Source organism: Pararge aegeria, chromosome 4 (genome assembly GCF_905163445.1).
Source record: "Pararge aegeria chromosome 4, ilParAegt1.1, whole genome shotgun sequence".
Taxonomy (NCBI): Eukaryota; Metazoa; Arthropoda; class Insecta; order Lepidoptera; family Nymphalidae; genus Pararge; species Pararge aegeria.
This window is the reverse complement of record NC_053183.1, coordinates 3717547-3743925: the sequence shown is the minus strand read 5'-3', so window position 1 is coordinate 3743925 and position 26379 is coordinate 3717547. Positions and strand designations below refer to the sequence as shown.

Here is a 26379-nt window from a genome sequence, read left to right as displayed (position 1 = left end):
CTATAAAAGTTACATCCACAAAATTGGCACCCCCTCCACGGCGAAGGGTTTGATAGGATCGGCGGAGGGGCGCCCCAACGTCTCCGGTTTCTATTTAGTGCTTGCGCCTTTATCTACGTGAAAAAAGGGGACAAAGGGGGCTATTATTAAGAAGATTTAATCTATGTTCATTTAAGTATATGGGGTAAATTACCCCAAAATTGAATAGATTTAAACACTCAAAGAGGCAGCATCTCTTTTTTTGGAAATGTTAAGTTTTTTGTTTTATGTGCGACTAGCCCGAGTTAAACGTCCGCATTAGTTTTCGTCTTTTAAAAATCCTGTGAGAACCGCTTGTTTTTTTTTTTCGTTAAAAAGTTCCCTTTGTTACTCTCCGTACTTTGGATTATCTCTAAGCCAAATATGAAGTTGATTAAATAAATAATAATTAATATACTATGTCCAGCAATGGACGTCAATCGGTTGAAGTGATAACACATCGCAATCTAGGCCCACAGTAACCGCAGCTTGTGTTATGGGTACCTACTGGCTGAGTTTCTTGCCGGCTTCTTCTCGGTAGAATCTGCCTTCCGAACCGGTGGTAGAATCACTACAAACAGACAGACTTGACGTTTCAAAAGTGCTTATATTAGGCCTACTTGAAATAAACAAATTTTGAATTTTTTGAATTTTGAATACTAAAATGGATGATGAATATTGTAATTAATAATAAACAAAAAAAAAAACTAATAATATACAGAACACTCAGACGCTGAAAAACATTTATGTTTATCACACCAACATTTGCGGGAATCGAACCCTCAGAAAGCCATTTTCAAATCAACCTCTGGCTCCGTTCGCAAAGGTAGCCTTTAAAAGATCACTTTTACTTTCAAGTCGGTTGGCACTGCTTTCTGAGTCTAAGGCTGTGGATTCGATTCCCACAGCTGCAAAATGTTTGTGTGATGAAAACGAATGTTTTGCAGCGTCTGGATGCTTATCTGTATATTATAAGTATTTACATATGTATATTATTCATAAAAATATTCATCACTCATCTTAGGGCTAGATGGCGATGTGTGTATTGTCTTAGTATATTATTTATTATTTATATTTATTAATATTATTCTTTATATTAGCTAAGTTTTGTCTGTATAGCCCTTGATAAGATGAGATGGTACGATAATCTTATCAATTAATTTTACCTTACCTTATTTTTTAAGATATTAAGTGTATATTTGCTTACTTTTAAGGAGGCCCGAAGAACGCTCCTACTTATCCAAAAATATCACGCACTCAATCGGAGTAGGCCATAAACCACGTGTTATTACTGTGAAAGCCCGTATATCATCCGATAAGATACCCGAGCAGTTTACGAGTCCATCGTAAACTATTCACTGTCATCAGGGACATTGGGAAGGCTGTTTACAAATTAGAGAGTCAATTTGACCTATCTTAAGGCATATGAGCGTTGATAGTCCAGTGGATCAGTCCACTTTACTGAATAAAATGAATTAAGTATTTTACATAAGAAACAGAAGAAACAAATAAAATAATAGGGGCAGTGCCATCCCAAATATTGATTGAATCTTTGAGATAATATCTAGTGCACTTTAACAAAGGAAACTTTATAAAGGTGTGTTAAGTTCTCTACGGTGAGGATAACATGCTGACTGAAATGCGTGTGTATGTTGTGTGGGTGTTTATGTGTGTATGTGTGTGTATGTGTTTGCGTTTGTGTGTCTGTGCGTCGTTCTGTATGTGAATGCCGTGAGTGTATGTTCATGTGGGTTTGTGTGCGTTTGGGTGTATATGCGCACAAACTTCTGTGTATTAGGTTATATGATGTTTGTAACTAAATATGTATTTATAATTTTTTCTGTCCGTCTGTATTCCAGGTCCGAACTTCGCCAGACAGAACCGTTCGATCGTTTATTTCCAAGATTATCATATTATAGGCTATAATTATGCAAGTTCTTTGGTTTCAATACCAATGAATTTACAAGCGTCGTAAGGCCAATTATTTCGTACACACCGTTGGTATTTCGTTCCCCACAGTCTAAAGGCAAATCGAGTTAAGTTCCCCAAATTTAATTTCATACGAGAGATAAGCACAGAGCTTCGAGCGTAGCTTTTAATGAGTTGTACTTGAAATTGATAACGTCACGTCTTATTCAGATAAAAATGGGAGTTTGAGGAAGCGCTGTGGGGTTTATTTAGATAAGTTAATGAATTAACTTTTATTGCACAGCGAACCAAAAGTACGGCAAAATAAGACAAGCAACACAACCCATCTAGAAGTGATACAAGATGGTTTAATACGACAAATCGGGTGAAATGATAGTGTGGAGAATAAAGAAAAATTCTAAGATTCCTACTAATATTATAAATGTCAAAGTAAGTTTGTTTGTTAAGCTTACACGCAAAAACTACTTAACCGATCCTCATGAAACTTTGTACACATATTTTTGGAAGTGTTAGAAGTAATATAGGATACTTTTTATCCCGACATTAAGCTCGGTTCCTTTGGGAGAGGCGATGAGTGTTTGACGATTTTACATCATAACTCCGACAAATTAAAACCGATTTAAATAATTATTTTTGTACTATAGAGGTTATAATATGTGTTTAATTTTGCCCAACTGTGGTTGGAGATAGAGGACAGAACTCCTCAGCGGACAGAAGCAAACCCCTCATTTAAGGCTTAGCGATACTGAATACTTAAATTTTTTTTACAAAACAAACGCAGACGAAGTCGCGGGCAACAGCTAGTATTAAAATAATTATAGAAATAATACTTTTTAATTGATAAAAAGTACCATTTTTTTCTTCTTAAATTACCTGGACAAAGTAGGATATCCCGTGTCTTGTAGGTCAGTGTCTTCCCATATGTGCATCGAGATAAGAGAAAAAAACAGAGAGAATTCATATTTAGAAGTTTACATTATCAACATTCAATTATGTGTGTAAGTCTGTGTGTCTATGTGTGTGTATGTGTGTGTGTGTGCGCGTGTCTCTACCATATTTATTTATTCAAATTAATATTCAATATACATATATGATACATATTTAGTAAATTTACCCTGACGAACTAAATATATATCATATATATCATCACCATTTAAATATTAAATATAAATCCCTTTTAGGGTGTAAGCATTCACTAAGAAAGTGTTTTACAAAAATGCACCACTAAAAGCATAAAATGGAAATGAAGAGATTATCTTGAGAAACTCTTGGGGTTTTGAAGTTAACATTACATTTGTAAAAATCTCTGCCTTAAATAAAAATCATATAATACCGGCACGGGTCTTATCCTACGACGAGGAGCGCTTACGCCGTATTCCACCACGCTGGCCCATTGCGGATTGGTGGAATAAGTGCAAAGTCAAAGCCAAATATTTTTATTCAAATTCAAGATGGCACTTCTATTTACGTACACGGTGGAATGGATTATTGCGATAAGTAGTAAGATTCATAAACCTAAAACGAAGCTGAAAAAAACATTATTATAATTATTACATATACATTAATTATTACATATATATTATTATTACATATTTATTGAATAATCATTAAGTTATGTAAGAATCATAATTTCATATCTGGGAATGTTATTTACATCTGTTTTTTTGTTTATTTATATGTTTGGTACTTTTGGTGCTTAACCTCTGCCCTCGTCTTTTTGAAATTTGGCACATATACCTATTGTTTGTATCGTGGAGATAGACATACGATATTTCATACGTTACATATGAAGTATGGTACCGGCTTTAATGCTTTGCAAAAATATGGAGATCCTCGCGACAGACGTAGTGTACTTTTTATCTTTGGTTTGTATGAGAAAAACCTAAACAAACGCGGACGATGTCCCGGGGACTGAGCAATTTATCACATACAGGATTAGTTTTTGAGTATAGGTACACAAATGGACTGCTAACTGTAAAATATAAAATTTATCTCCACATTTATAACGTTCAGTCTTTTTGCAGATGAATTCAAGCGCTAAATTATATTGCTTTAGAAATTGCGCTTTCTGCATTTTGTTTGCGAAATTCAAGATGGTTCGAAAATTAAATTTGCGATTTGTGAGATACTTTCATAGCCAAAGAGCTGAACTGAAATATTATTTTCGGGTGGCTAAAACTTTGGAACGTTAGGATATGCAGAGGTTGAAATAGTGTATTAAGTTCACTGAAAGTGTTCAAGAAAGTGATTGATTACTAACGAGGATGTTGTTTGAGGGCCAAGGCGTAGCCAAGGGCCTCTGCACTCGAGGGTTTCGTATCTATATTTCATTTTACGTCTTTGGTATATGCTATGTAGCGATAATTATACTGTCACTTAACTTGGTTTATTGCATTTATATTTCGGGATTTATATATCAATAAAAGTGTATATATTCTATAATATTCACAATCTAATATTAATTTCCAAAGCCTTATCACCTTATTTACCATATTTACAACACACTATCGCCTATATCAAGAGAAGAAATACTTAGTCCTTAATTTGCTTATTTCGATAGTAAAACTTTTTCAATCTTTTCCCACTGTTTGCGTTTTACAGAGTACAGGTTAAGTAGTTCTCATCTGTAAGTACTGTGGGTGAGATCTAGAGAAAAGGAAGATGTGTTTACGACACTTTACTGCCTTTAACATGTACACAAAATAAAATCAGCTTCTCTTTGTTTTTTTGCATTTATTGAAGGCAAGCAGCAATACGAAGTACGAAGTATATTATTATGATCTATAAATAAATAAATAAATATACTACGACAATACACACATCGCCATCTAGTCCCAAAGTAAGCGTAGCTTGTGTTATGGGTACTAAGATAACTGATGAATAATTTTTATGAATAATATACATAAATATTTATAATATATAGATAAACACCCAGACACTGAAAAACATTCATGTTCATCACACAAATATTGTGCCCACGGCCTTGGACTCAGAAAGCAGGGTCGCTGCCCACTGCGCCAATCGGCCGTCAAGCAATATCTCGATGGTGCGGCTGTCTCTCTGACTATAGGTCCCTAAAGCGTATATTTTAATTGCTTTAACTTTTGAGATTATGAGCTCTCCCTTGTTTTTATTATGGGTGGGGAATAAGAGGATTGTTTTCAGTGCTCCTTCACACTGTAAAGTATATCCAGCTGAGCTTGTTGTTAGCTTGTCTGTATATTAGCAAGGATATGAACAACTTCTCGGTGTTAACATAGCGCGTGTTATAAACACGCGATTATATATAATAATAATTATAATTATTACTATTTATTGTTTGATAAAACATAGGTCAAAGTTATACTACATCTGCACAGTAGGTATAACTTATATTTCTTGGATATACAGAAATCAACTGCCCCTAAGCTAGCATTATACCTCCTTTTTAATATGGCTCGTTAAAACAAAAAAAAAAAAGATTAAAATTCGCAGGTAACGCTGGTAATCGTAATTAGTAATCATGTTTAGGTATACTAGGTTTCATTTTTTCAACGACTTTATACATATCTATAGAAGATTACGATATATATATATCTAGGAATATTTACAAATATACATATATATTTATAATACTATATAATATACTAGCTGTTGCCCGCGTCTTCGTCTGCGTTTGATTTTGTTTTTAAAGTATTCAGTATCGCTAAGCCTTTAATGACTATAGTAGTAAGTATATATATATATAACACGTGACTGTCAATTAATTATAGACAAATAATTTGCAATAAAATAAAATTGCGACTATAATTAAAGATCTAAGCTAACCTATCTCTTAAGTTGGACCAGACTGCTCACGGTGTGCCAATTTAATTTAAAATCGGTTAAGTAGTTTAAGAGACCATCGCGGACAAACATCGTGACAGGAGATTTATATATATTAAGATATATATGTATATATATATGCACCATCTACCTCTCTTCTTGAGCTGTATTTTACGTCATTGTACGCATCAACAATATCAACGATATACGATAGACATCAACCTCTCCGTTCACCTTAAGGACGTCATCAAGAAGAAGGGAGCTGCTGGACCCAAGTGGCACAAGAACGTGGTATTTAGAACTCTCTACAAAATACCTATAAAGTGGACAACCGTTGGTTGACATGATGAAAAAACTAGCAAACAAATAACAGACACTTTCATGTGTACTTCACCAAGCATATGGTTAAACGCTAATACGATATAGGAAAAAGACATCCGTTCATTTTGGTACACGTGTTCACTTGTACTCCATTATCACAATAGCAAATTACATTAAAATAAAGGTAAATTATTCCACAGTATGCCGTAGTTCGTGCGTACCGCGCCCCTTTCTATCTTAACTCGGAACAAAGGCACACCTGGGGCACAGCGGAGTTTTGTATAGGCACTATCGAAGCGGCACGTTGTCAAAGTGAATAATGGTCACGTTTGATAACGAACGAACGGCAATTAGTGACATTGCCTATTCACTTGTAATGAGGTTAATATTTATTTATTTAATAAGCGGTGATAGCCCAGTGGGTAGGAATTCGAATTTCAATTTCAATTTATTCAGTACAATAGGTCCATGTTACGTCTATAATGTATATATTTTGAACACACTTTTACATTTGTTTTATAAATATAACCTTCAAATAAACTATGTAAAGCTAAATAAAATCTAAAACGTCTTCGAAACCACCGCAGCGAGGCACAGTTCCTAAGATGGCAGCATTGCCCCTTTGGATGGCCAAACTAATTCGTTGGTCAAGGTCACTGTTCGCTCTAGGATCACTGGTGCAATAACCCTCTCCGATATTTTTTTTAAAAAGATCTCGTGCCTCCGGACCCCACGGCCCAAAGTCTCTACTCCAAAAGGCACAAAAATGAAACTGCTATCCAGCTTTTCATATTTACGCCTCTTGGCCTGCTCTGCACTGGTAGCAGCCGCACCCACCATTGACGAGGTGGCCTGGATGTGTAAAGCAGCTAGGGTATCGACACAAGTTGTATCCCACACAAGTGACTTTCCCAGCCTCCAAGGAATGAGCGTCATACCATCAGGTCTCTTGCCATCGCTCCGCGGCAATATGCCTATCGTAAATTTGACTTACAAAGTAAAACTAACCCCACTAGCACAAATAATTAACTATGAAAATTAATATTGTTCGATATACAACATAATATTAGATTAGAGCTGTACTTGTACTACGCTCATTAGATACTTGTAAATCTCTATTCAAAAAACATAATATCATAATGTTTCTAGGTAAGGACCTTGTATCTATATCTATGAAATAATTTTATTAGTAAAGAAAAACCCTTTAAAAAATACGAGGAGTTAGGCCAGAACAGAGCTAGTAGGAAAATAATGTTCTCGAAGTGTTGCTATTGTTTATAAAAATAGTAAAACTGTCGATATTTTCAAAGCCCGTATATACGATGCTGTTAAATAAATGTTAATAAAGCTTACTATAAGGTTGGGAAATATTTAAAAGATTACATAAAATAATACACTGCATGAGAAACCTAATAAATAACTGTTTATTATCTGTTAATATTTCTATCTCTAATCATATTTAATAAATAAATTTTATATGTGTTTGGTTAACAAAAACATCGTTGCTTACATTTTTTTTTAATAAATTGACTTATTCTATCCTATAAACATTTAATCAAAAATAGGTTATTCACTAAATGGTTGAATGTACTAGGCTGTTTTTAATGTAACCAGATCTGTGCTACTACATACGAGTACATTTATTCATTTATTTAAATAACTCTATTGCATAGGAATACAGGACAAAATCATATTAAAGCAAAATGCGACCTTATAGTGAACGTGTGAGTGACTTAATAGATCTATTGTTACTTAAATTAAAATAATACTGTTTCATTGTAGAGCAACCTGCTTCTCTTACAGCTCCTTGTTTATGATAAAATAATAGGCAGTTACATAAAGAAACTGTAAGGCAACCGGTTGGCAATAAATCTCTGCAAATGGCGGGGTGGGTGTTACAGGCAAGCAGGAGAACGGAAAACTTACGCTTTACATTTCACTTTATTATTAAGATGAATGGGGGGAAAATTAGATGAACGCAAGTTGACTAGAAAGGTCACATGACGCCGCTCAGTAAGAGTGTAATTAATATTTATTTTTTATCTCTATTATAAAGTTGCGTCATCATTGGCCTATTTTTTTTTTATAAATAAATTTACTACGACAACACACACGTCGCTCTCAAGCCCCGGAGTAAGTGGTACTAACATGACTGATGAATATTTTTATGAATAACATACAGATTAGATCATCGCACCATCCACCACCACCGTCCCAACCCACCCCAACCCAGGTCTCCTCCCACAATGAGAAGGGGTAAGCCGTAGTCCACGCTGGCCCAGTGCGGATTGGTGGACTCCACACCTTTCCTCACGATGTTTTCCTTCACCGTTTAATTGATATTTTAATTACTTATAACTCACATAACGAACAATTTTTGATGACGCGGTCAATTGCGAATTGGTAGATTTCACATGCTATAGGGCAATACAGATTTCCTAACGTTGTTTTCCTTCACTGTTAAGGCATGTGATATTTAAGTGCTACAATTTAAAAAAAATGTTAAGAAAATTTGCTGATTCCAAACGTGGTTAAGGTTAATCGCAGCAAACTGTTATTACGCTTTAACGCATCTGTTTCTGGATCGCCAATTGTACACTGTGATAGAGGACGGCGGATTATATATTTCTCATACAAACAGTTAAGGTATATAAAAATCTCTATTAACATAAGAATTAAAAAAGTGGAATATAGTGTTCGGGTTTTTATCTACGTTTCTCATACTGAGGTTAAATAATGTGGAGAATAGTATTCAGAGTTTTACGTTTCTCATACTGAGGTTTAGAAATATCTCTTTTCCATTAAAACTTTAAAATAAGTGGATAATAGTATTTAGAGTTCGTGAAATATTACCTACGCGGTTGTAAAGACTTCTCATTATTATTTCAGTTAGACTAAACTCCATAACGAGACCGTTCAACCATTTTATTGTTGTTGAATAAATAATAATAATAATAACGTTTAATTCAGTTAAAAATCATAGCTACAACAAAAACAATTATCTTATTTACTATATTATAAACTAAAATTGGTCAAACCTATAAATAATAAAAAATTAGGAATCTCCTAAGGTAAGTACCCTATTGAGCACTTGGTGTGTGAGTGTATACCAACCCAGTGCTCCCATTTATTTTTTTCCATTAAGAGTTTTTTAGTTTACACACCGTTGCCACTGTCTCCGCCGTTTGAGGAGCGTGCTTGCCTTTGTGCTTAAAAAAGATGTATCGCCTAAACGCTACTCTTTCTGTCCACATATTTTCATCCATAAACACTGATAACTTACTATTAGGGATATCAAATTTATAAGCTTCATATAGTTTTGCCTGTTTCATTCTTATCTTAGATAATTGAACACTTATTTATTTATTTATTTAAACATTTTTATTGCGTAATAAAGGAGAAATTACAAATATAGTTAAACAAAAAATTAAAAGCAAAAGGCGACCTTATCACTAAAAGTGATCTCTGCCAGGTAACCTTAACGATAGTACACAATAAAACATGAGAGACGGGAAATCGCAATTAAAATAAACAATACATAAATTACTATTCATGAATTGTTTATTTTAATTGCGATTTTTTATTTTATATTATTACACTTATATTAGTTTTTTCTATATTTCGAAATGTCCTCTGTTGAGGCGCCTTTGTCTACATTGTATGTGTAAAAAGGTATTTTCATATCTGTTGCCTTAAAACTTCCTTTTAAGTCCGTTATTCCCTTGCCCTTATTTTCTATAAACCTATTTTAAATTTTATTTTTAAAAGTCAAATAAATGAATAAAGCAATTTATTTTTCCACCACAAGTTATCTGTTGACTGCGATCCCCTTTTGGTGAGAAATAATATGATGATGTTGTCTAACCTTTTAATGGTATGGTAGTTATATTAAACTAATACTCTATTCGGTTGCTATGCGGCATCGATAGGGTGGTAACTAGCCGGGGCCGAAGCAGCCCACGAAACTATCCCAAACCAACCAAAAAAAAATCAGTAGTTAAGTGCCCTAGTTTGCTTGGCTTTGGACCAAACCCGGGAACTCCTATTTATGAGAAAAAAGAGCTCACCCATACGACAGGGAGGTGGACATGCTTTTCTGGTGGTGAGAGTTATTGTGTTTTGCCACGTTTGTTCTAGTGGGTGCATAAAATTAATACACGCTACCGCTTCCGCGTCGCTTATCACCATAAGCGGCCTAAATGTGGTCAAACAATACGCAGATCACGTGAAAATATTTAATAGTTCGTTAAAATGTGAGTTATGATTTAACGACTGATATAAATGCCTCCTTTTCGCCTTAAACTCGTTTGTGTGGGGCAATACTAGCACTCGTGATTGTGGACTTCGGGTCTACTTCACAGTTTAAAAATCATACAGCTGTGAACCTACCTAGTCCATTAACATGTATCGGAACGACGATGTGGGGGGTCTTAACTCAATATTTTTCTCACATAACAAAAATATTGAGTTAAGATTGAGTTGAGATTACTATGTCCTACACTGGAACGTTAAATAGTTTGATGATGATGATTTTATCGGTATAGCGTCTTTCATTGCGTTCGAATTTACATTTGCTTTGCCTTCTATATAGCAGTACCTCACCGAGGAGTTTAGCAGGACTTGTCTTCTTCTGTGTACACTTGGAAGTCGTAGCAAATAATGACATGAGTCAGGTTTATTTAATTGTCCATGCACAATCTTCTCCACCTACTCTACCATTTTCATTTCTTGTGCCTATTCCCTTCAGCAGAACATTAACTAGGTCGATGTCTTCAAAGAATTGTTTTTACGTTTACGTACCTTAAGTTTTGAGTTTCAGAGTTTGTTGTTATTAGAATCTTGGTTTCCCGATTGCTGCTGCTTTACGCAAGTGCATGTTTCTCAACTGTAAGATTTATGAACTGTGATAATATTATAAGAGTTTTTACTTCTTCTACTGAAATATGAAAGCAATAAAAAGTATTTAGTTGTTTTCGTTTGACGATTTAACCGGCTATATTTTCCATTACGAAAGTATTTATGGTGTAAGCAGTATAAATATATTTTAGTATCAGTTCTTTTACTAGCATCTACTTTACGAGAAATAAAAATATAAGTTTACTTCAACAACAAGATAGGTTATCCTAGGTAATAAATTTTAATATCTTCGGGAGATAATCAAAATATTTTTAGTTCAAGAGATTAACTCACTATTCTTTTAGTATTTAAATGAAAGACATTCAATTTCTGAACGTATAAGCAATTTAGATTCAAACATCAATCTAAACCTAATTACGAAATAAAACAACGCTACCGCTACATAATTAGATAAAGGTGCCTTCTAGTTTATAATTTAGCAACTTAATTCTTGGTTGAAAATCTGATACCATGATAGCTACTCTAATAGAACGGCGAAAAGTACAAATTTCTTTGCAGCGCTGCGACCCAGTATTAACATAGATATACTCGGTACAGCCAATATTAACATAGGTATACACTATTAACCTAGATACAACAATTTAGGACGAGCTTAATTCAAACTAAAAACTATATAGAATAGCTCATAACACGCTCCGCTGGCTGTAATGAGCAAAATGACAATACCCGATCGACTGTTTAGGAGCGGGAGTGCGAACTGCTTGCACCATTTAACGAGCATGCGCTTCAGAAACGCGTACATCGTTGTCTCTGCCATGAAAAAATATGCAATGTGTTTAGGCCCTTATGCGATACAGGTCAGTTTAATTTTATTAATATAAGCAAACGAGAAATTATTCCGTACTAATTCTTGTTACATTTATGAATGCTAATATTTACACGAAAAACTGACATCAATAAAAATCAAAATGGTTAAAATAAACAAACGATCCCGTGAGAGTTATCGTAAAACCATTCACAGTGTTTACAGTTTTAAATAACAGTAGGTAGGTTTCACTCGTACAGCTACGAAATGTATGAAAAATAAAATTCAGATTTTGTACGAATTGTAGCAATGTTGGTACTCTGCAATTCAAAACATCTGCAATAGAGTTGATAAAGTTAGATTTAGAGTTAACTTCCTCCCTGGTGTCCTGGTGGTGTAGTGAGGGCTTTCTTATGAGTGGAGGTGCCGGTTCAATCTCCGGCCATAGCTTTTTAATTCACTACAAGTTAGCCCATGACTGCGATCTCACCTGGGCCCCAAGTCTGCTATTTTACAAGATTTGTCATTATGACACCATTCCATTGCAATCCAATTATCATTGTGCCCAAAGTCGGTAGTCTACTAAATTCACAATGGTCTTACAATTGGATTGTAATTGGATGATAATTGCATTGTGGTAGAAAGAGAATCAGTGTTGCCATTTGGTCAAACTGTGTTTGAGAAGTAAAATTAAAAAAACTACCATTAATTAATAATGTCCAATTAAGCGAATTTTTGATTAGAAATATTTTTAAATGTTATTGATTTGTGTTCTAAAGACGAACTTTGTATCACATTTGGTAAAACAATCGAAGGAACCCAAAAAACAAATATTTTGTGTGCCAAATTTTGTCAAAAATAATTATATTTAATCTGTAACTGTCGAATTGACATTAAATTTCATTGACGTTATTTTGTGCTAGTGAAAATATATAAATTATAATCAAAACAAACAAAATGCTCCTCATCGAGCAAACTTCGTCGCTGCTTTTGGAGAGTTAGACAGATCAGCCTGGACACTGCAGCTGTACCAATAACGGACGTTGCCCGGCGAAGCGGCATTGGGTTGCGTACCTACGCTCAAATTTTATAAATAAATTCCCACTGAAGAGCGAAAGTAAGTAATGCAATCTTGTACTGTTTAAGCATGATATGAAGTCTAAGTAGGTATCAAATTGGTGTGTTTCCAACAGTATCTCAGGTAATTTAATTAAAAAAAACACAAATATGGGGAGTAATCAAAAATTTAATAAAATTCTTAAATTCTTTATTCATGTACGCTTATCACAGGTGCTAACGAACTTGTACTTATCATGGTGGTGCTAACTACATTTTTTAACTTTAAACTAAAGCTAGGAGGTTTTCATTCCATTCTATTTTCTTTTAAAAAATTTATCTTTTATTAACTTGTGGACCCATTTAAGGTATTGCACAAATTGTGACCAGCATCCCTGTAACAGATTAAAAAATTGTTGTAGAATAATTAAAAACAATAGATTAATAGGACAAAACACTATATTTAACCCTTGGAACACATATACTCATAATATATGCCTTTGTCCACAGTCTTTTGACAAGAGCCTGCTGCAGTGCCCAACCTTCAAGCAGACCCTGGTTTACTCGTTGAAGTCTCTGTGAACCAAGTCCTTATGTGTTAGAGCTTTCCAACTCGGCTCTAATCGTGAACAAAGTGATTTGCTGTTATCTGTTGAAGAATTCTGTCCTCTATCTATAAGGAACTTCATCAGATAAAATAAATAATTCTTGGAATGAATATAAAAAGGGTAACAATAAAGGTTTGGATTTCAAAATGAAATTATATCCTCCTGCTTTTATTGGAAGCCAGCTGAAGAGTCTTCATTTTCTACATGTATTCATTTGTAAACTAAATTACTGTAAATAAAAATCATTGTTCATTGTCTTATCTTTATTAACTTGTATTATTTGTCTCCTCATAGATTTATAAAAATAATTTTAATAACACACAAAAGTTAAATGCCTCTTGCAGAAGAATTGCTTTAATTGTGTTGTGGCTTTTATATTGTGCCAAACACAACATGCATCTGCAATCTTGCCAGCAGTGCAATTGTTTAGAGCAAGTATGCATTATAATGCATACTTGCTCTAAACAATTACCAGAAAAAGATATTTGGAAATAAAACACTTGACCATCAAACTATGTACATGAATTACTACAGTTTTCAATCTAGGAGACCCTAACATGCTATCTAAAGCATTTTATTTACTTTACCTGAAACATTCTTCCAATATACTTTTACAGCGCTCTACTGTATTGCATACAGTCACAAGTTTCATGCATAGAGTAGTGTGGTGTATCTCCCCTCTATAGTATTTAAGTTGTGGTCATCATAGTTTTTCACAGAGGAAAAACTCACCTGAAAATCCAACCAATATTAACCTTGACGATTAAAAATCTATATTGCAATTAATTAAAAAAACCTAAAATAAGTAATACCTAAAAAAAACCTCATGCCCCATTATCATTTAATGGAGTTAAGTGTTGGCTGAGTGGGTGACTCTGCCACACGTTAAGAGCAGAGCCTGGGAGCCTGCAGGCACAATATATTTAAATCTGCGTCACAGATTGTTAAATAAATTGAAGATTATTGGCTAGATATATCACATAAAATTAAAATATGAGTTCAATATTAAAGTTACTATTATAACAGTTAGGGAATGGAATACCTTAGTGTTATAATATTGCCTTTCATGAACATTTGGCCTTATTATTGCCACATGTGTCCCATCTATGATATCTGAAGTAATTTTTTTCATAGAAGCTGAAAAAGCATTCTTCTTGGTAAAGTACTCAGCATATAACTGGTAAAATATAATTTCTTCCTTCATCCATCACTCCACTTCAGCATCCTTATCACTCTGGACATTTAACACTTTTATTAAATTTGGTGTTAAGCACCTCCGTTATTTGTCCCACAGCTCTTGAGGCAGTGATCTGAGAAACATTGTGGGGGGCTCTCTGCCCAATCTCTTTTTTTATAAATTCCGCATCGGGAATATCCTAAAGTAGTCTACATTGTTTCTTAGCAAGCTGCGGGCTCGACGGCACCTGCTACGCTTAATCAAATGGTATTGAAGAACATCAATAGTCTTAGCCAACTTAAAAATATTCCACCTTAATGGAATATTATGATCTCACACTTCACAATTTAATTGTAATCAACAATAATATTGCTAAAAGGCAATGACTGCAGAATTGCGTCTCAATGGTCTCACAATGATCAATAGAACTGTCAAAATATTAGCAGACTACCAATTCGTGCGATCATTGAATTGTCATTGTGCAGCAGACTAGCAAATGTTCATTGAAGTGTCAGTGGTTTTCCATCGGAAAATCATAATGACACCATAATGACACCATTGTGTTAGCAGACTACCAAATATGCCAAAATTGACAATTATGAAGTCACTGATCGATCACTGACACACAATTGTAATAGCAGACTTGGGGCCCTGGTTGTAAGTTATGATGCAGCCTAAGATGGTTGCATGATAAACTGTTTGGGAGTATGGTAGTCAAACCCCTAATAGGTTTCTACGCGATATCGTAGACCTAAATCGCTTAGCGACACGTCTTTGTCGGTAGGGTCGTAACGGCCAAAGCCTCACACCAGAGCAAAAAAAAATTACTAACCTGCCGACAAATACTTGCCGCCAAACTATTTAGCGTTGCGCTACGAGGTGAATACTGGCACCACTGTAGTATCTATACTCTTCACACACTCAAATGGGCATTAACATTTTTGAACCCAAGTATAATGGATATGATTAATCGATTAGAGGATTCGAGGTCAATATTCAATGCCTGAGATGTCTTCATAATGTTATCAAAGGTGTTCACCAGTCCGCAATGGGCCAGCGTGGTGGACTACGGCCTTAACGCCTACTCATAGTGGGAGAATACCCGTGCCCTGTTTTGGCCGGTAATGGACAAAACATGCTCGCTTGCATCTCACTCGAGACACAATAGTTATATAATTGTAATTAGAGAAGTCAGAAAACATGAACTTCTGATTTTCATGCCAGCTTCTTTTCAGTAGAACTACCTTGTAAAACTGTGGTAGTTTTGACGTTTAAAGAGTGCTAACAAAGTGGTCCACCGTTATAGCTTTCTCAGGATTTTTCTATTAATATTTACTTGCTTTACTCCACGCTAATTCCACCCATCCGCACTGAGCCAGCGTGGTGGAGTACGGTCTTAACCCCTTCTAACAGTGGGAGGAGACCCGTGCTCTGTAGTGGGCCGGTATGATGATAATGGTAAACTTACTCTGGTTGACAACCCTAGTCGTAAAGATTTAAGCCGTTGAAATTCAAAGTAAATTATCCTTTATAAATATTAATACTGGCAAGGGTGAATTTTATTGCCTTAGACCTTAAGATCGGGTCCGCCCTGTTATGGTTTTAAGCCATGTTTTCCCTAATGAGTTTTGTTTCTTTTATTATTTTACGTCTTGTGTTTTATTCCGCTAAGTTAGATTACGAAATTAATGAAAAATTTGCAAGTCCAATGGCAGTGGCCGAAAAAACAAAAGCGAAAGTTTATTCCTTGACGAAGCAAAAACAGAAAAGCTTGTATCTTAATCGAATTTATTATAAACTTGTAAAAAAATATCAAACCACAAAGGAACTAGAACACAGTAAAGTATCTAAAATATTAGTTAGTATTAGAATTAATACAACCAATTACTTAATTTTACAAGAGAAACATATCTATCTATATATATAAAAGAGAAAGTGTGTGGGTATGCTCCGCATAGGCTCCGAAACGGCTGGACCGTTTTCAATTAAACTTTCAGGGAATCTCCGGATTGACCTGGCGAGTAATCCCGTAAAGTTTGGTTACGATCGGAGCACTCCTATTTTTGAACTGTCAAACTGTCAAATACAGCTTTTATTTACTATGATGATATTCTATTGTTAGGTGTACATGGGTGTAGATAATGATCTTTTACCCGCTCGAGAAGAGTATAGAAGAGAATGAATACGGAGAGAAATAAATGATTTAATATATTATGAAACTTAAATTAAAAATTTAATGATGTAAGTTTATTGTTTAAATAAAATAAAGCAAAATCTAGCCCGGCGAAGCGGGCTGGGTACGCTAGTATTACATAGAAACGAAAAATAAACAAATTTTATTTTTACTTAAAACAAAAACCAAACAATAAGTCATCAGTTGTTACGTATTTACACCGTATTTTAATTTACATCATGCATGTCGCATATTACCATGTCGGAACTCATATTCCAAAAATTATCCCGTTGCGCTTCACTCCCTGATTGCAAATGCAAGTTATTAAATTCCAGCAAAACCGAAGTTATATTGGCAAGGGGATGCGTTGAATCATGAAAGCATGAGATTCAATTTAATCTGGATATGAAATTTCAGGTGTCTAGTGAGCAGCTAATAAAGGTGATCAGCCATGTTTATTTATTGTTCGGGACTTGGTTGCAAAATAATATTTTTGTACATTTGTAATTAGTATTTACAAAAAAAGATTATTTTGACTTGCTTTGAAAGTAAGTTATTATGCGACCAAGTCCCGACAGATAAATTAACATGGTTGATCACCTTTTTTAGGCCAGGCATTTCGCGCAATTTACGTAGCGTACTAATAAAAAGTCTTAATCTTTGCTCGAAAAATCAGCTTCTTACTTAAAGATTTGTTTTACAGATACAGTAGTACAGATAGTAAAGTTAGCGATGCACTTTATTTCGACATATTTCAATAAACAAGCGAATAATACACCCGTTTTTGCTCTTGGAGTTTCAGTCAGCCATTAATTGATACCTTCAATCACGTGAACATTGACAATCGCACATGAACGCCCCGGGGACCTACTCACGTTTGACCTTTGACCTTCATTCTTTCAATTTCTAGTGACTGCAATGTGTGGCCTAGTTTTGATAAGCAAACTTTACCCAAGTCAGTAGATTGATTGACACAACGTGGTGATTAAGGGCAAACTGTCCCATTCGGATAGACCTTTAGCCCTGCCTGACTGTTACATCAAAATCCGGAATTTAATTTCATCATCGTCATCATATAAACCCACCGGGCATGGGTCTCCTCCCACAATAAGGGGGCTGTTTGTTTGGCTGTTAGTTTAATTAACTTATTTTTATTATAAGAAGAGGATTCAGAAGAAGATATAGATTGCAGGCTTTAACTTAAAGATATATTATTTTTATGTTTATGACCCTCATATTTGTCTTCACATTTGTCTCTTGAAAATAAAGTTGTTTGCTTAAGAGATAGTGTGTCAATTACGATGCGATCATCATCGGCCCACTACAGGGCACGGGTCTCCCTAAGAATGAGAAGGGTTTAGTCCACCCCCGGATAAGTGAGAATTGGCAGACTTCACCTTCCCTTGTGAACATTATGGAGAACTTTCAGACATGCTGGTTTCCTCACAACGTTTTCCTTCACCATTTTCAACGCGTATGAAATTAATTTCATAAATTAGAAACTCACATAACAGCGAAAAGTTAGAGCCGGCGATCGAATTCGGTCCTCGGAAGCCGAAGCCTTACCCACTAGGCTAGAACGACTTCGAAGTTGCGATATGAGTATGAAAATTAAGTAAACGTGTCTGTACCTTATAAGGAATTAGTCTCAAGCGGTTTTCTTCATGAATATTTGAAGGCACGTCCGGGCTCTTTTATCTCCAACCTATCTTTATGAGAGACACACGCGATGGAGCGGTTTAACAATAGTTTAATAGCAAACTCAACCTTATATCCTACAGGATACAGGCTATTGGTATATCTATTGTGGTCGACTACGTGCAATCCTTTTCGATAAGTTTTATAGAACAATATTTTAATAGGAAAATTCAACCTTATGCACTATAGAATACATGCTATTGGTATATCTATTGTGGTCGAGTACGTGGAATCCTTTGCGATAAGTTTTATATGAGACGATAGGGGATATTTTATTGGTAAGAGAATGCCCGAGAGGTAGACACTCCATCATGATTGTTAGGGTATTTGATCTTCGTCTGGATAATTTAATATCTTCGCACGTATTCTTCACCCGCGAAATGGTAGCATTATCCACATTAATAAACTTTTTTTTCTAATAGCTAGCTGACCTGGGCAACCAAATCGGTTATTACCGGTTTTAATATCTTAAAAAACCTAGAACCTAATTGGTCCACCTACCGGGTACAGACTACAGTTTTATTTGCAAACTATATTAAATGCGACCGGGCGGCCCGCGGCATTGCTCTTGCTTTTAGCATTTCGGTATTATATATATATTGGATATGCTTTTTTAATAAAAAGCATATCCATGTTATAAATGTAAATTGTGCTGAATAAATTAAAATTGAAACTCTTTTTCGACTGGGTGCGGTTGGAGTATGAAGGGTAGAGGTAAGGAGAGTCATCTTATATGGGAGAAAAGTTGAAAAAGTGTCCAGTGTATGCGCTAAATAACAGTTCAAAAATCCTCCACAATGGCGCTGGTGGATGCACAGGGTATGGTATGAATGTAGCAATCGTAGATGAATTGAAGTATGCCGAGTTAAAAAAATTAATGTCATTATCGACTAAAGTAGTTAATTATTGAGAATTTCAACAACTTACGTTGTACAAAATATTGAGGTAAATATAACCTTACTTCCTTGTATCTCCATACTTCCTTGTTTATTTTTCAAGCCTACTCTAACAATATTTATATTTGGCGCTTCTTTTAAGAGTTACCCTGATGCAAATGTGGCGCCATCCTAATTTAATACATTTTGACGACATTTTTTCATATACACAGATGACTCTCCTTACCTCTACCCTCCATAGGTTGGAGGTTATTTCAAAACTCAATTTACCGGATTAGTTTACGATGACGCAGCCAAGGTACGAGTATGATTGTATTTTTGATTAATGCCACCATATTTCGAAACTTTGTGTTTTTAAATGTAATGTGTAGTTGTTCAGCTGTACATATACAACGGATATTAATTTTTTTTTTTTTAATTCTAAACATAATTCGCTAAACGCCCTACGAGTACAGCATAATGATGATTTCGGTTGGAAATGTTCGCGAGGGCTCATACAGATGACTTCTTTGCCATCGGAAGAAAACGAATAGCATCCTTGATGAAAAGAACGTGGGTAAGCAGTAACGGCATTCTGAAAACATTAATAAATAGATACGACTCTCCAATTCACAGCTTTAGTTCCCTAGAGGCAAAAATTCTAATTTGTAACTTATTGTATATTGAATATTAATATTTCATGTAAGTTTTTCAAATCCCGACATTAAGGTCGGTTCCTTTGGGAGAGGGGATGAAAGTGTTTGACGATTTTACACCATAACTCCGACAAATTATAACCGATTTCAATAATTATTTTTGGATTATAGATGTTATAATATGTGTTTAATTTTGCCCAAACTTTGGATCTGATGAATGTGGTTTGAGATAGAGGACAGAACTCCTCAGCGCACAGCAGCAAATCCCTCATTTCAGGCTTAGCGATACTGAATGCTTTATTTTTTTTAGAACTAGAACTAAATTGAACGCCACATCAATACAAAATCAAACGCATTCGAAGTCGCGGGCAACAGCTAGTATTTGTAAAAAGATGTTGCAGTTATAGGCTATTTTTAGCGTATAATATAAATAAATAAATAAATATACTACTACAATACACACATCGCGATCTAGCCCCAAAGTAAGCGTAGCTTGTGTAATGGGTACTGAGATATTTGGCCGATCAATATTTTTATGAATTTAATACACATAAATACTTATGAAGCGGTGACAGCGGTGTGTAGGAACTCGACTTCATTTTTAGGGGGCCTAACTTTTCTAAGTTATGTGCGTTTTAAGTAATTAAATATCACATGCTTCAACGGTGAAGGAAAACATCGCGAGGAAACCTGCATGCCTGAGAGGTCCACATAATGTTCTCAAAGGTATGTGGAGTCCACCAATCCGCTCTGAGCTAGCGAGGTGGACTACGGCCTCAACGCCTTCTCATTGTGGGAGGAGACCCTTGTCCTATAATGGGCTGGTAATGGGTTGATATGATTTTTTTTTTTTTTTGAATTTTTGTGAATTTTTTATGATTTTTTTTTTTTTGAATGTTATAATATTTGTATAAATTGTGTTAAAATCAATGTGATTTAATGTTTTTCTATGTGTAAACGCTTTTATAATATGATTCCTAAGGTAATTTTGGACCTACCAATGCATAAGTTTAAAGAATGTGTTAAAACACATTTATTACAGTGAGGTTATTATACAATTGATGAATTTCTTAATGACAAGGTTGCTTGGAAGCATCCGGCTGCGCTTTCATCTCTCACAAGATAGAAAAATGAATTTTGAAATGTTAAATTTAAATTGTTAATATTGGAAAAGAGCAACTGCTGAGTTTCTTGCCAGCTTCTTCTCGGTAGAATCTGCCTTCCGAACCGGTGGTAGAGTCACTACACACAGACAGACTTGACTTTCAATAGTGCTTATATTAGGCCTACTTGAAATAAATGAATTTTGAATTTTTTGATGATGATTATGATGAAATACTAATAATATACGGATAAACACCAAGACACTAAAAACATTAATTTTCATCACACAAATATTTTCCAGTTGTGGGAATCGAACCCGCGGTCTTGGACTCAGAATGCAGGGTCGCTGACTACCGGCTGTCAATCTATTGGCAAAACTAATAAATAAAGAAGGCAAGTATATTTTTCAACTTGTAAGTTTATTGTAGGTACTCATAGAAAATTCAATTACCCAGGTAGCCACCCGCAAGTCTATCCGTCCGTTTTACGATTTACGATAAGCTGGATAGCTCAAGTTTAAATTGAATGCTTGATGAGTAAAGCTTACTTTTAGTGGCACTTTTGTATAGCACCATTTTTCTTGTTCTATTTTATAAAAAAGAATGACTTCCAGAAGGTTCTTCTCAATTTCAAATTATTTATTTATCAGGTATTATCTTAAACTATTCTCCGTCAAATCTACAAGAATATTATTGAACAATAACTTGTAAAGGGGGTAAGGAGGGAGGTATCTATGCATCGTTCGAGTCCATGTAGGACTAAAGTGTATCGAAAATGCACCCGTATTTATATTACAATACCCACCAACTCAATGTCATAAACATCGGTTGTTAATCAAATATAATTTCTTTATTTTTTCTTGAAAACTATAACTAAATAATAATTATTAGCGTTTTTGTAAAAATCCTAATCAATTTAATAAAATATCTGGAAAATATGAATTTCTAGTTATCTAAAGTTTAATTATTTCCCCACTTTATAAATTTACTGTAACAATCATTAAAAAAAATCACTTGCCAGTGATTAAGTATGGTTCTGAAATGTGATCGCCAACTATGGGCCTCATAAAAAAGGCTCAGAGTAACTCAGCGTGCGAAAGGGAGTGACAGAAATGAGGAGATCCGTAGAAGAACCAGAATTACCGACATAGCTCAACGAGTCGCGAAGCTAAAGTGGAAATGGGTAGAGAACATGGGAACTAGGAAATAAGAATATTTGATTAGGTACTAAAGTGTAGGTACGTGATATCTGCAAATTGTCTGCGAAAGGTGCAGAACTTTGTGGGGTTGAGTATACGCTTTTACAACATGATTCCGAAGGTAATTCTGCACTAACAAATGTGTGAAAACGTATATGATACAGCGAGGTTATTATACATTTGATGAATTCCTTAATGCTAAGGTAGATTGGAAGCAGCCAGCTTCGCTCTCATCTCCCGTAAGATAGAAAAAGGGCTGTAAATGTTGATGTTCGAAAAAAGCAACTACTGAGTTCCTGGCCGGCTCTTCTCGGTAGAATCTGATTTCCAAACCGGTAGTAGAGTCGTTATAAACATACATACTTGACGTTTCAATAGTGCTTATAAAGATGGCCTACTTGAAATAAATGAATTATGAATTTTGTATTTAAAAACTTTGACAAGACATTTGTCACATTTTTTATGTGACATTTTTTATAATCCAGTCGATCCTACCAGCTATGAGCGGGCAGTTAGCGACCATAAATCATGACAGTCTCACCTGTGGCCTTGACGCACCAAATAAGTAATTTTGATTTATTTGATCTAAACTACTGCAGATACCGCAGATATACTGAGATATTTCTAAAATGCGGCCAGCGGAAGTTTATTTTTACAATCAAGTAATGGATAGCACACTCGAGGAGGGCTTTCGAAACCCCTGCTCTCCCAAAAAAACCAGAAAAAAGTGTAAGTAAAGTAACTCTACGCCCCTAAATATTTAAAAAAAATAGAAAAGTTTTTTTTTAATTCCACTACAAGTTAGCCATGGACAGCAATCTCACCTTTTAGGCTGTATGGTACTCATAACTCTAGTCGGTTTCTGTGTCGGTAGGGTGGTAAATAGCCACGGCCAAAGCCACCAGACAAAATGTTTTATTTTTTCCTGGTAGAAGAACAACATATTAGAAGTAGAACTGGTAGAAGAAGAACAACGTACGAAGTTATCATCATCCCCTTACAATTATTTAAACATATATGTATGAACGCTTCATAAGTGCCTGTGATAGGCCTACATGAATGAAGAAATTTTGAATTTGAATTTGACATAATTAATTTATTAGATTGGCATATCAGCATGAAGCTCCGTCAGGGCAATGCTATTGTTGAAATTATTTGAAACTTTTTTCTTTATAATATTATTGAATTTATATTGTGTGGGTCAGAAAAATCCAGTTTAATTTGTAATTATGTTAAATAAGAACATAATTTCAATTTCCAATATTAAATTTTAAGAATATTATTATAAAATGACAAGGTTGTTTGGAAGCATCCGGCTCCGCTTTCATCTCTCACAAGATAGAAAAATGAATGTTAAAGTGTATACACTTGTGTATACACTTTAACATTCATTTTTCTATCTTGTTGTTTTAACTAAGAAAAATGATTAGTTTGATAATGAAAATTAATCGAAGCAATTATCTATGTTAGTTATTTTAATTAGTATATTCTTAACTGATTCAATTTAAGCTAAATAATTAAAAATGATCTAATCATATAAAGAAGTAAATAATAATAGAAACAACGTATTTATTTGTTAGAATCAATGAACATCCCTACATTGTTAGCTCAATCTATAATGAACTTGCTGCTATAACTAATCAGCTTTTGTTGTTATGTTTATTATCATAATTGTTATAATTTATATAATGTCAACTAAGAGAAAATCTCTCTTAGTTGGCTTTCTTTTTTTAGAGTGTATAATGTAAATAGTCGATGTTAGAAAAGAGCAACTGCTGAGTTTATTTGCCGGCTTCTTCACGGTAGAATCTGCCTTCCGAACCGGTGGTAGAGTCACTAACAGACCGACTTGACGTTTCAAAACTGATTGTATTAAGGCCTACTTGAAATAAATGAATTTTGAATTTTGATTTTTTTTTGAATTTATAATAATTAAATGTAATCTATCTCGAACGAAGCCACACTGGCGGAAACAATTAAAAAGGATATTTTGACACTAAAATCTTAATATGATATGTTTGGTTTCCACCGAAATTTTCAAGCGTTATAACACCAAAAGACGATACTGTAAGCCCGGCTTAAGTTTCACGGCAGAATAATTTAACTCTCTGAGGTGAAATTTATTATACCCCTTGTTTTGCAATTCTAGAGGTCGTAAATCATATTAGCGGTCGTTTATATCCCGAGGACTAGGCGGTGGGGCAAATATGAGTATATTTTTGGTGCAATTAGGGTTACGAATTAAGGTAAAAGTTACCTAAGGTAAATACTACGCTGTTTTGATACGACATCACTTTGTACGTTGTACCAAATAGTTTTTTGTAGTTGTTTTAGTTAATGGAAGGGTTAAGTTTTTAACCATTTTGGTCAGATTGTACCAATATGAAAAAAGGAATGAATACACTTTCATTGTAATCCATACAAAAGTGCAGAAAAACTGAGGACAAAGTAGAAAGCAACACAGTGTAGACAATTGCAGTACATATTCTATGGATTAAGTTATTTGTGAATGGAGTATGTTCCGCATCAAGAATTGAAAATTTTAATTTATTGTTCACAAATTACCATTGCATTAAATATACTCATATTTGACCCACCGCCTAGTCCTAGACATGTGAAGAAATATTACTCTGTAACGTTCAGAATAATACTACGGGACGCTCAAAGAGACAAATGCATGAAATAACATAACTTCGGTTGCAGCTATCTAGGTAATCTTTAAATTTTAAACATGGGTTTTATGTATTAATTTCTCAATAAAAGTTGTATTTTAAATTTATAAAAATATTAAAATTATTGACACTTTTAATTGTACTATTTGACATTTCAAACTAAATACTTGAGTTCTTATGTTATCAAAAATTTATAATTTTTTTTTTTTTTTTTACTACGACAATACACACATCGCCACCTAGCCCCAAAGTAAGCGTAGCTTGTGTTATGGGTACTAAGATGACTGATGAATATTTTTATAAATTATATATACATAAATACTTAGAAAATACATATAAACACCCAGACACTGAAAAACACTTAATACTCATCACTCAAATATTTTCCAGTTGTGGGAATCGAACCTCAGAAATCAGGGTCGCTGCCCACTGCGCCAGTCGGCCGTCTAAGTATTAACATGCTATTTTATTTTTAATTTTCATTTTAATTTCATTTTATTTTTATTCTGTTTTATTTTTTAACATTATGACCTTATTAATTAGTAATTTATTTGCAAACGTTGTGACAACCTGTAACTTAGCTCATAACGTAGAAACTTGGAAAATAAAAAATGTATTAGCTGTTGGTGAACGTCAACATGTGGTGAGTTCTACAAGTACCTTTACCACTATATTTCACGTACATTATTAAGTTCAAAATCGTAAACAGAAATACATCTCACCTGACTTTTTGGCACCGTTCCCTTTCCCGCCATTTTTATTCTTTCTCGGGTAGAGATTAATTTTGCTCTGGCCACACCCCATCACGGCATCCTTTATCCATTCAAATCACCAAAATGTTCACTTCACTTACATTTCACTTTTACGAACTTACACTTTTTCAATAATGATATTCACTTTTCTTTTACAATTAAGACTAAATTATTTTATACGTTTAAATGATTTCACTTTTCTTTGAGACGTTTGAATACACCACTTTTCTTCACTTTATTTTAAGACGTAATGATCCATGTTGGAAATTGGAAATGTAGGTTGGGTTAAAGCAAGTCTTATTCCGATTTATTCTTTTCCATTTGATTTTATGTGAAAGTTGTCCCTTTTAGATGACTTTGTTGGTAGCGAAGATATTTCTTGGTTTCCTTCCTGAAAAGATAGAGAAATAAAAATATATTAGAAAGCCTGATGCGATTTTTTTTACAAAGTACGGTACGATAATGAAAAATTTTATTACAGCTGTTTTATTTTTAATTAATTATAATAGTTTCCATATTGAAACTTAATGGAATTTAGGCTTAAAAGCTTTTAAGTGTAATGAGTATTTTTATTAACAAAAAAGATTATTTACTTTAAAAAAAGTATCGTAACTGACTGACTTACTAATTAAACAAGAAAGCTCAGAGCCAGCAGGCGATGAATAGAGCTACGCTC

General features: G+C 34.4%; 1 protein-coding gene across 1 annotated transcript in view; it reads right to left on the bottom strand.

The window, feature by feature from the left end:
• Window positions 1-26087, bottom strand: part of LOC120623505 (serine/arginine repetitive matrix protein 1) — a 39103-nt gene extending 13016 nt beyond the window's left edge. Inside the window, exon 1 of the mRNA XM_039889550.1 lies at window positions 25674-26087. Coding sequence (XP_039745484.1) covers window positions 25674-25755 — 82 coding nt within the window. The 5' untranslated portion in view covers window positions 25756-26087. The remainder of the gene's footprint in view (window positions 1-25673) is intronic.
• Window positions 26088-26379: the final 292 nt, after the last annotated feature.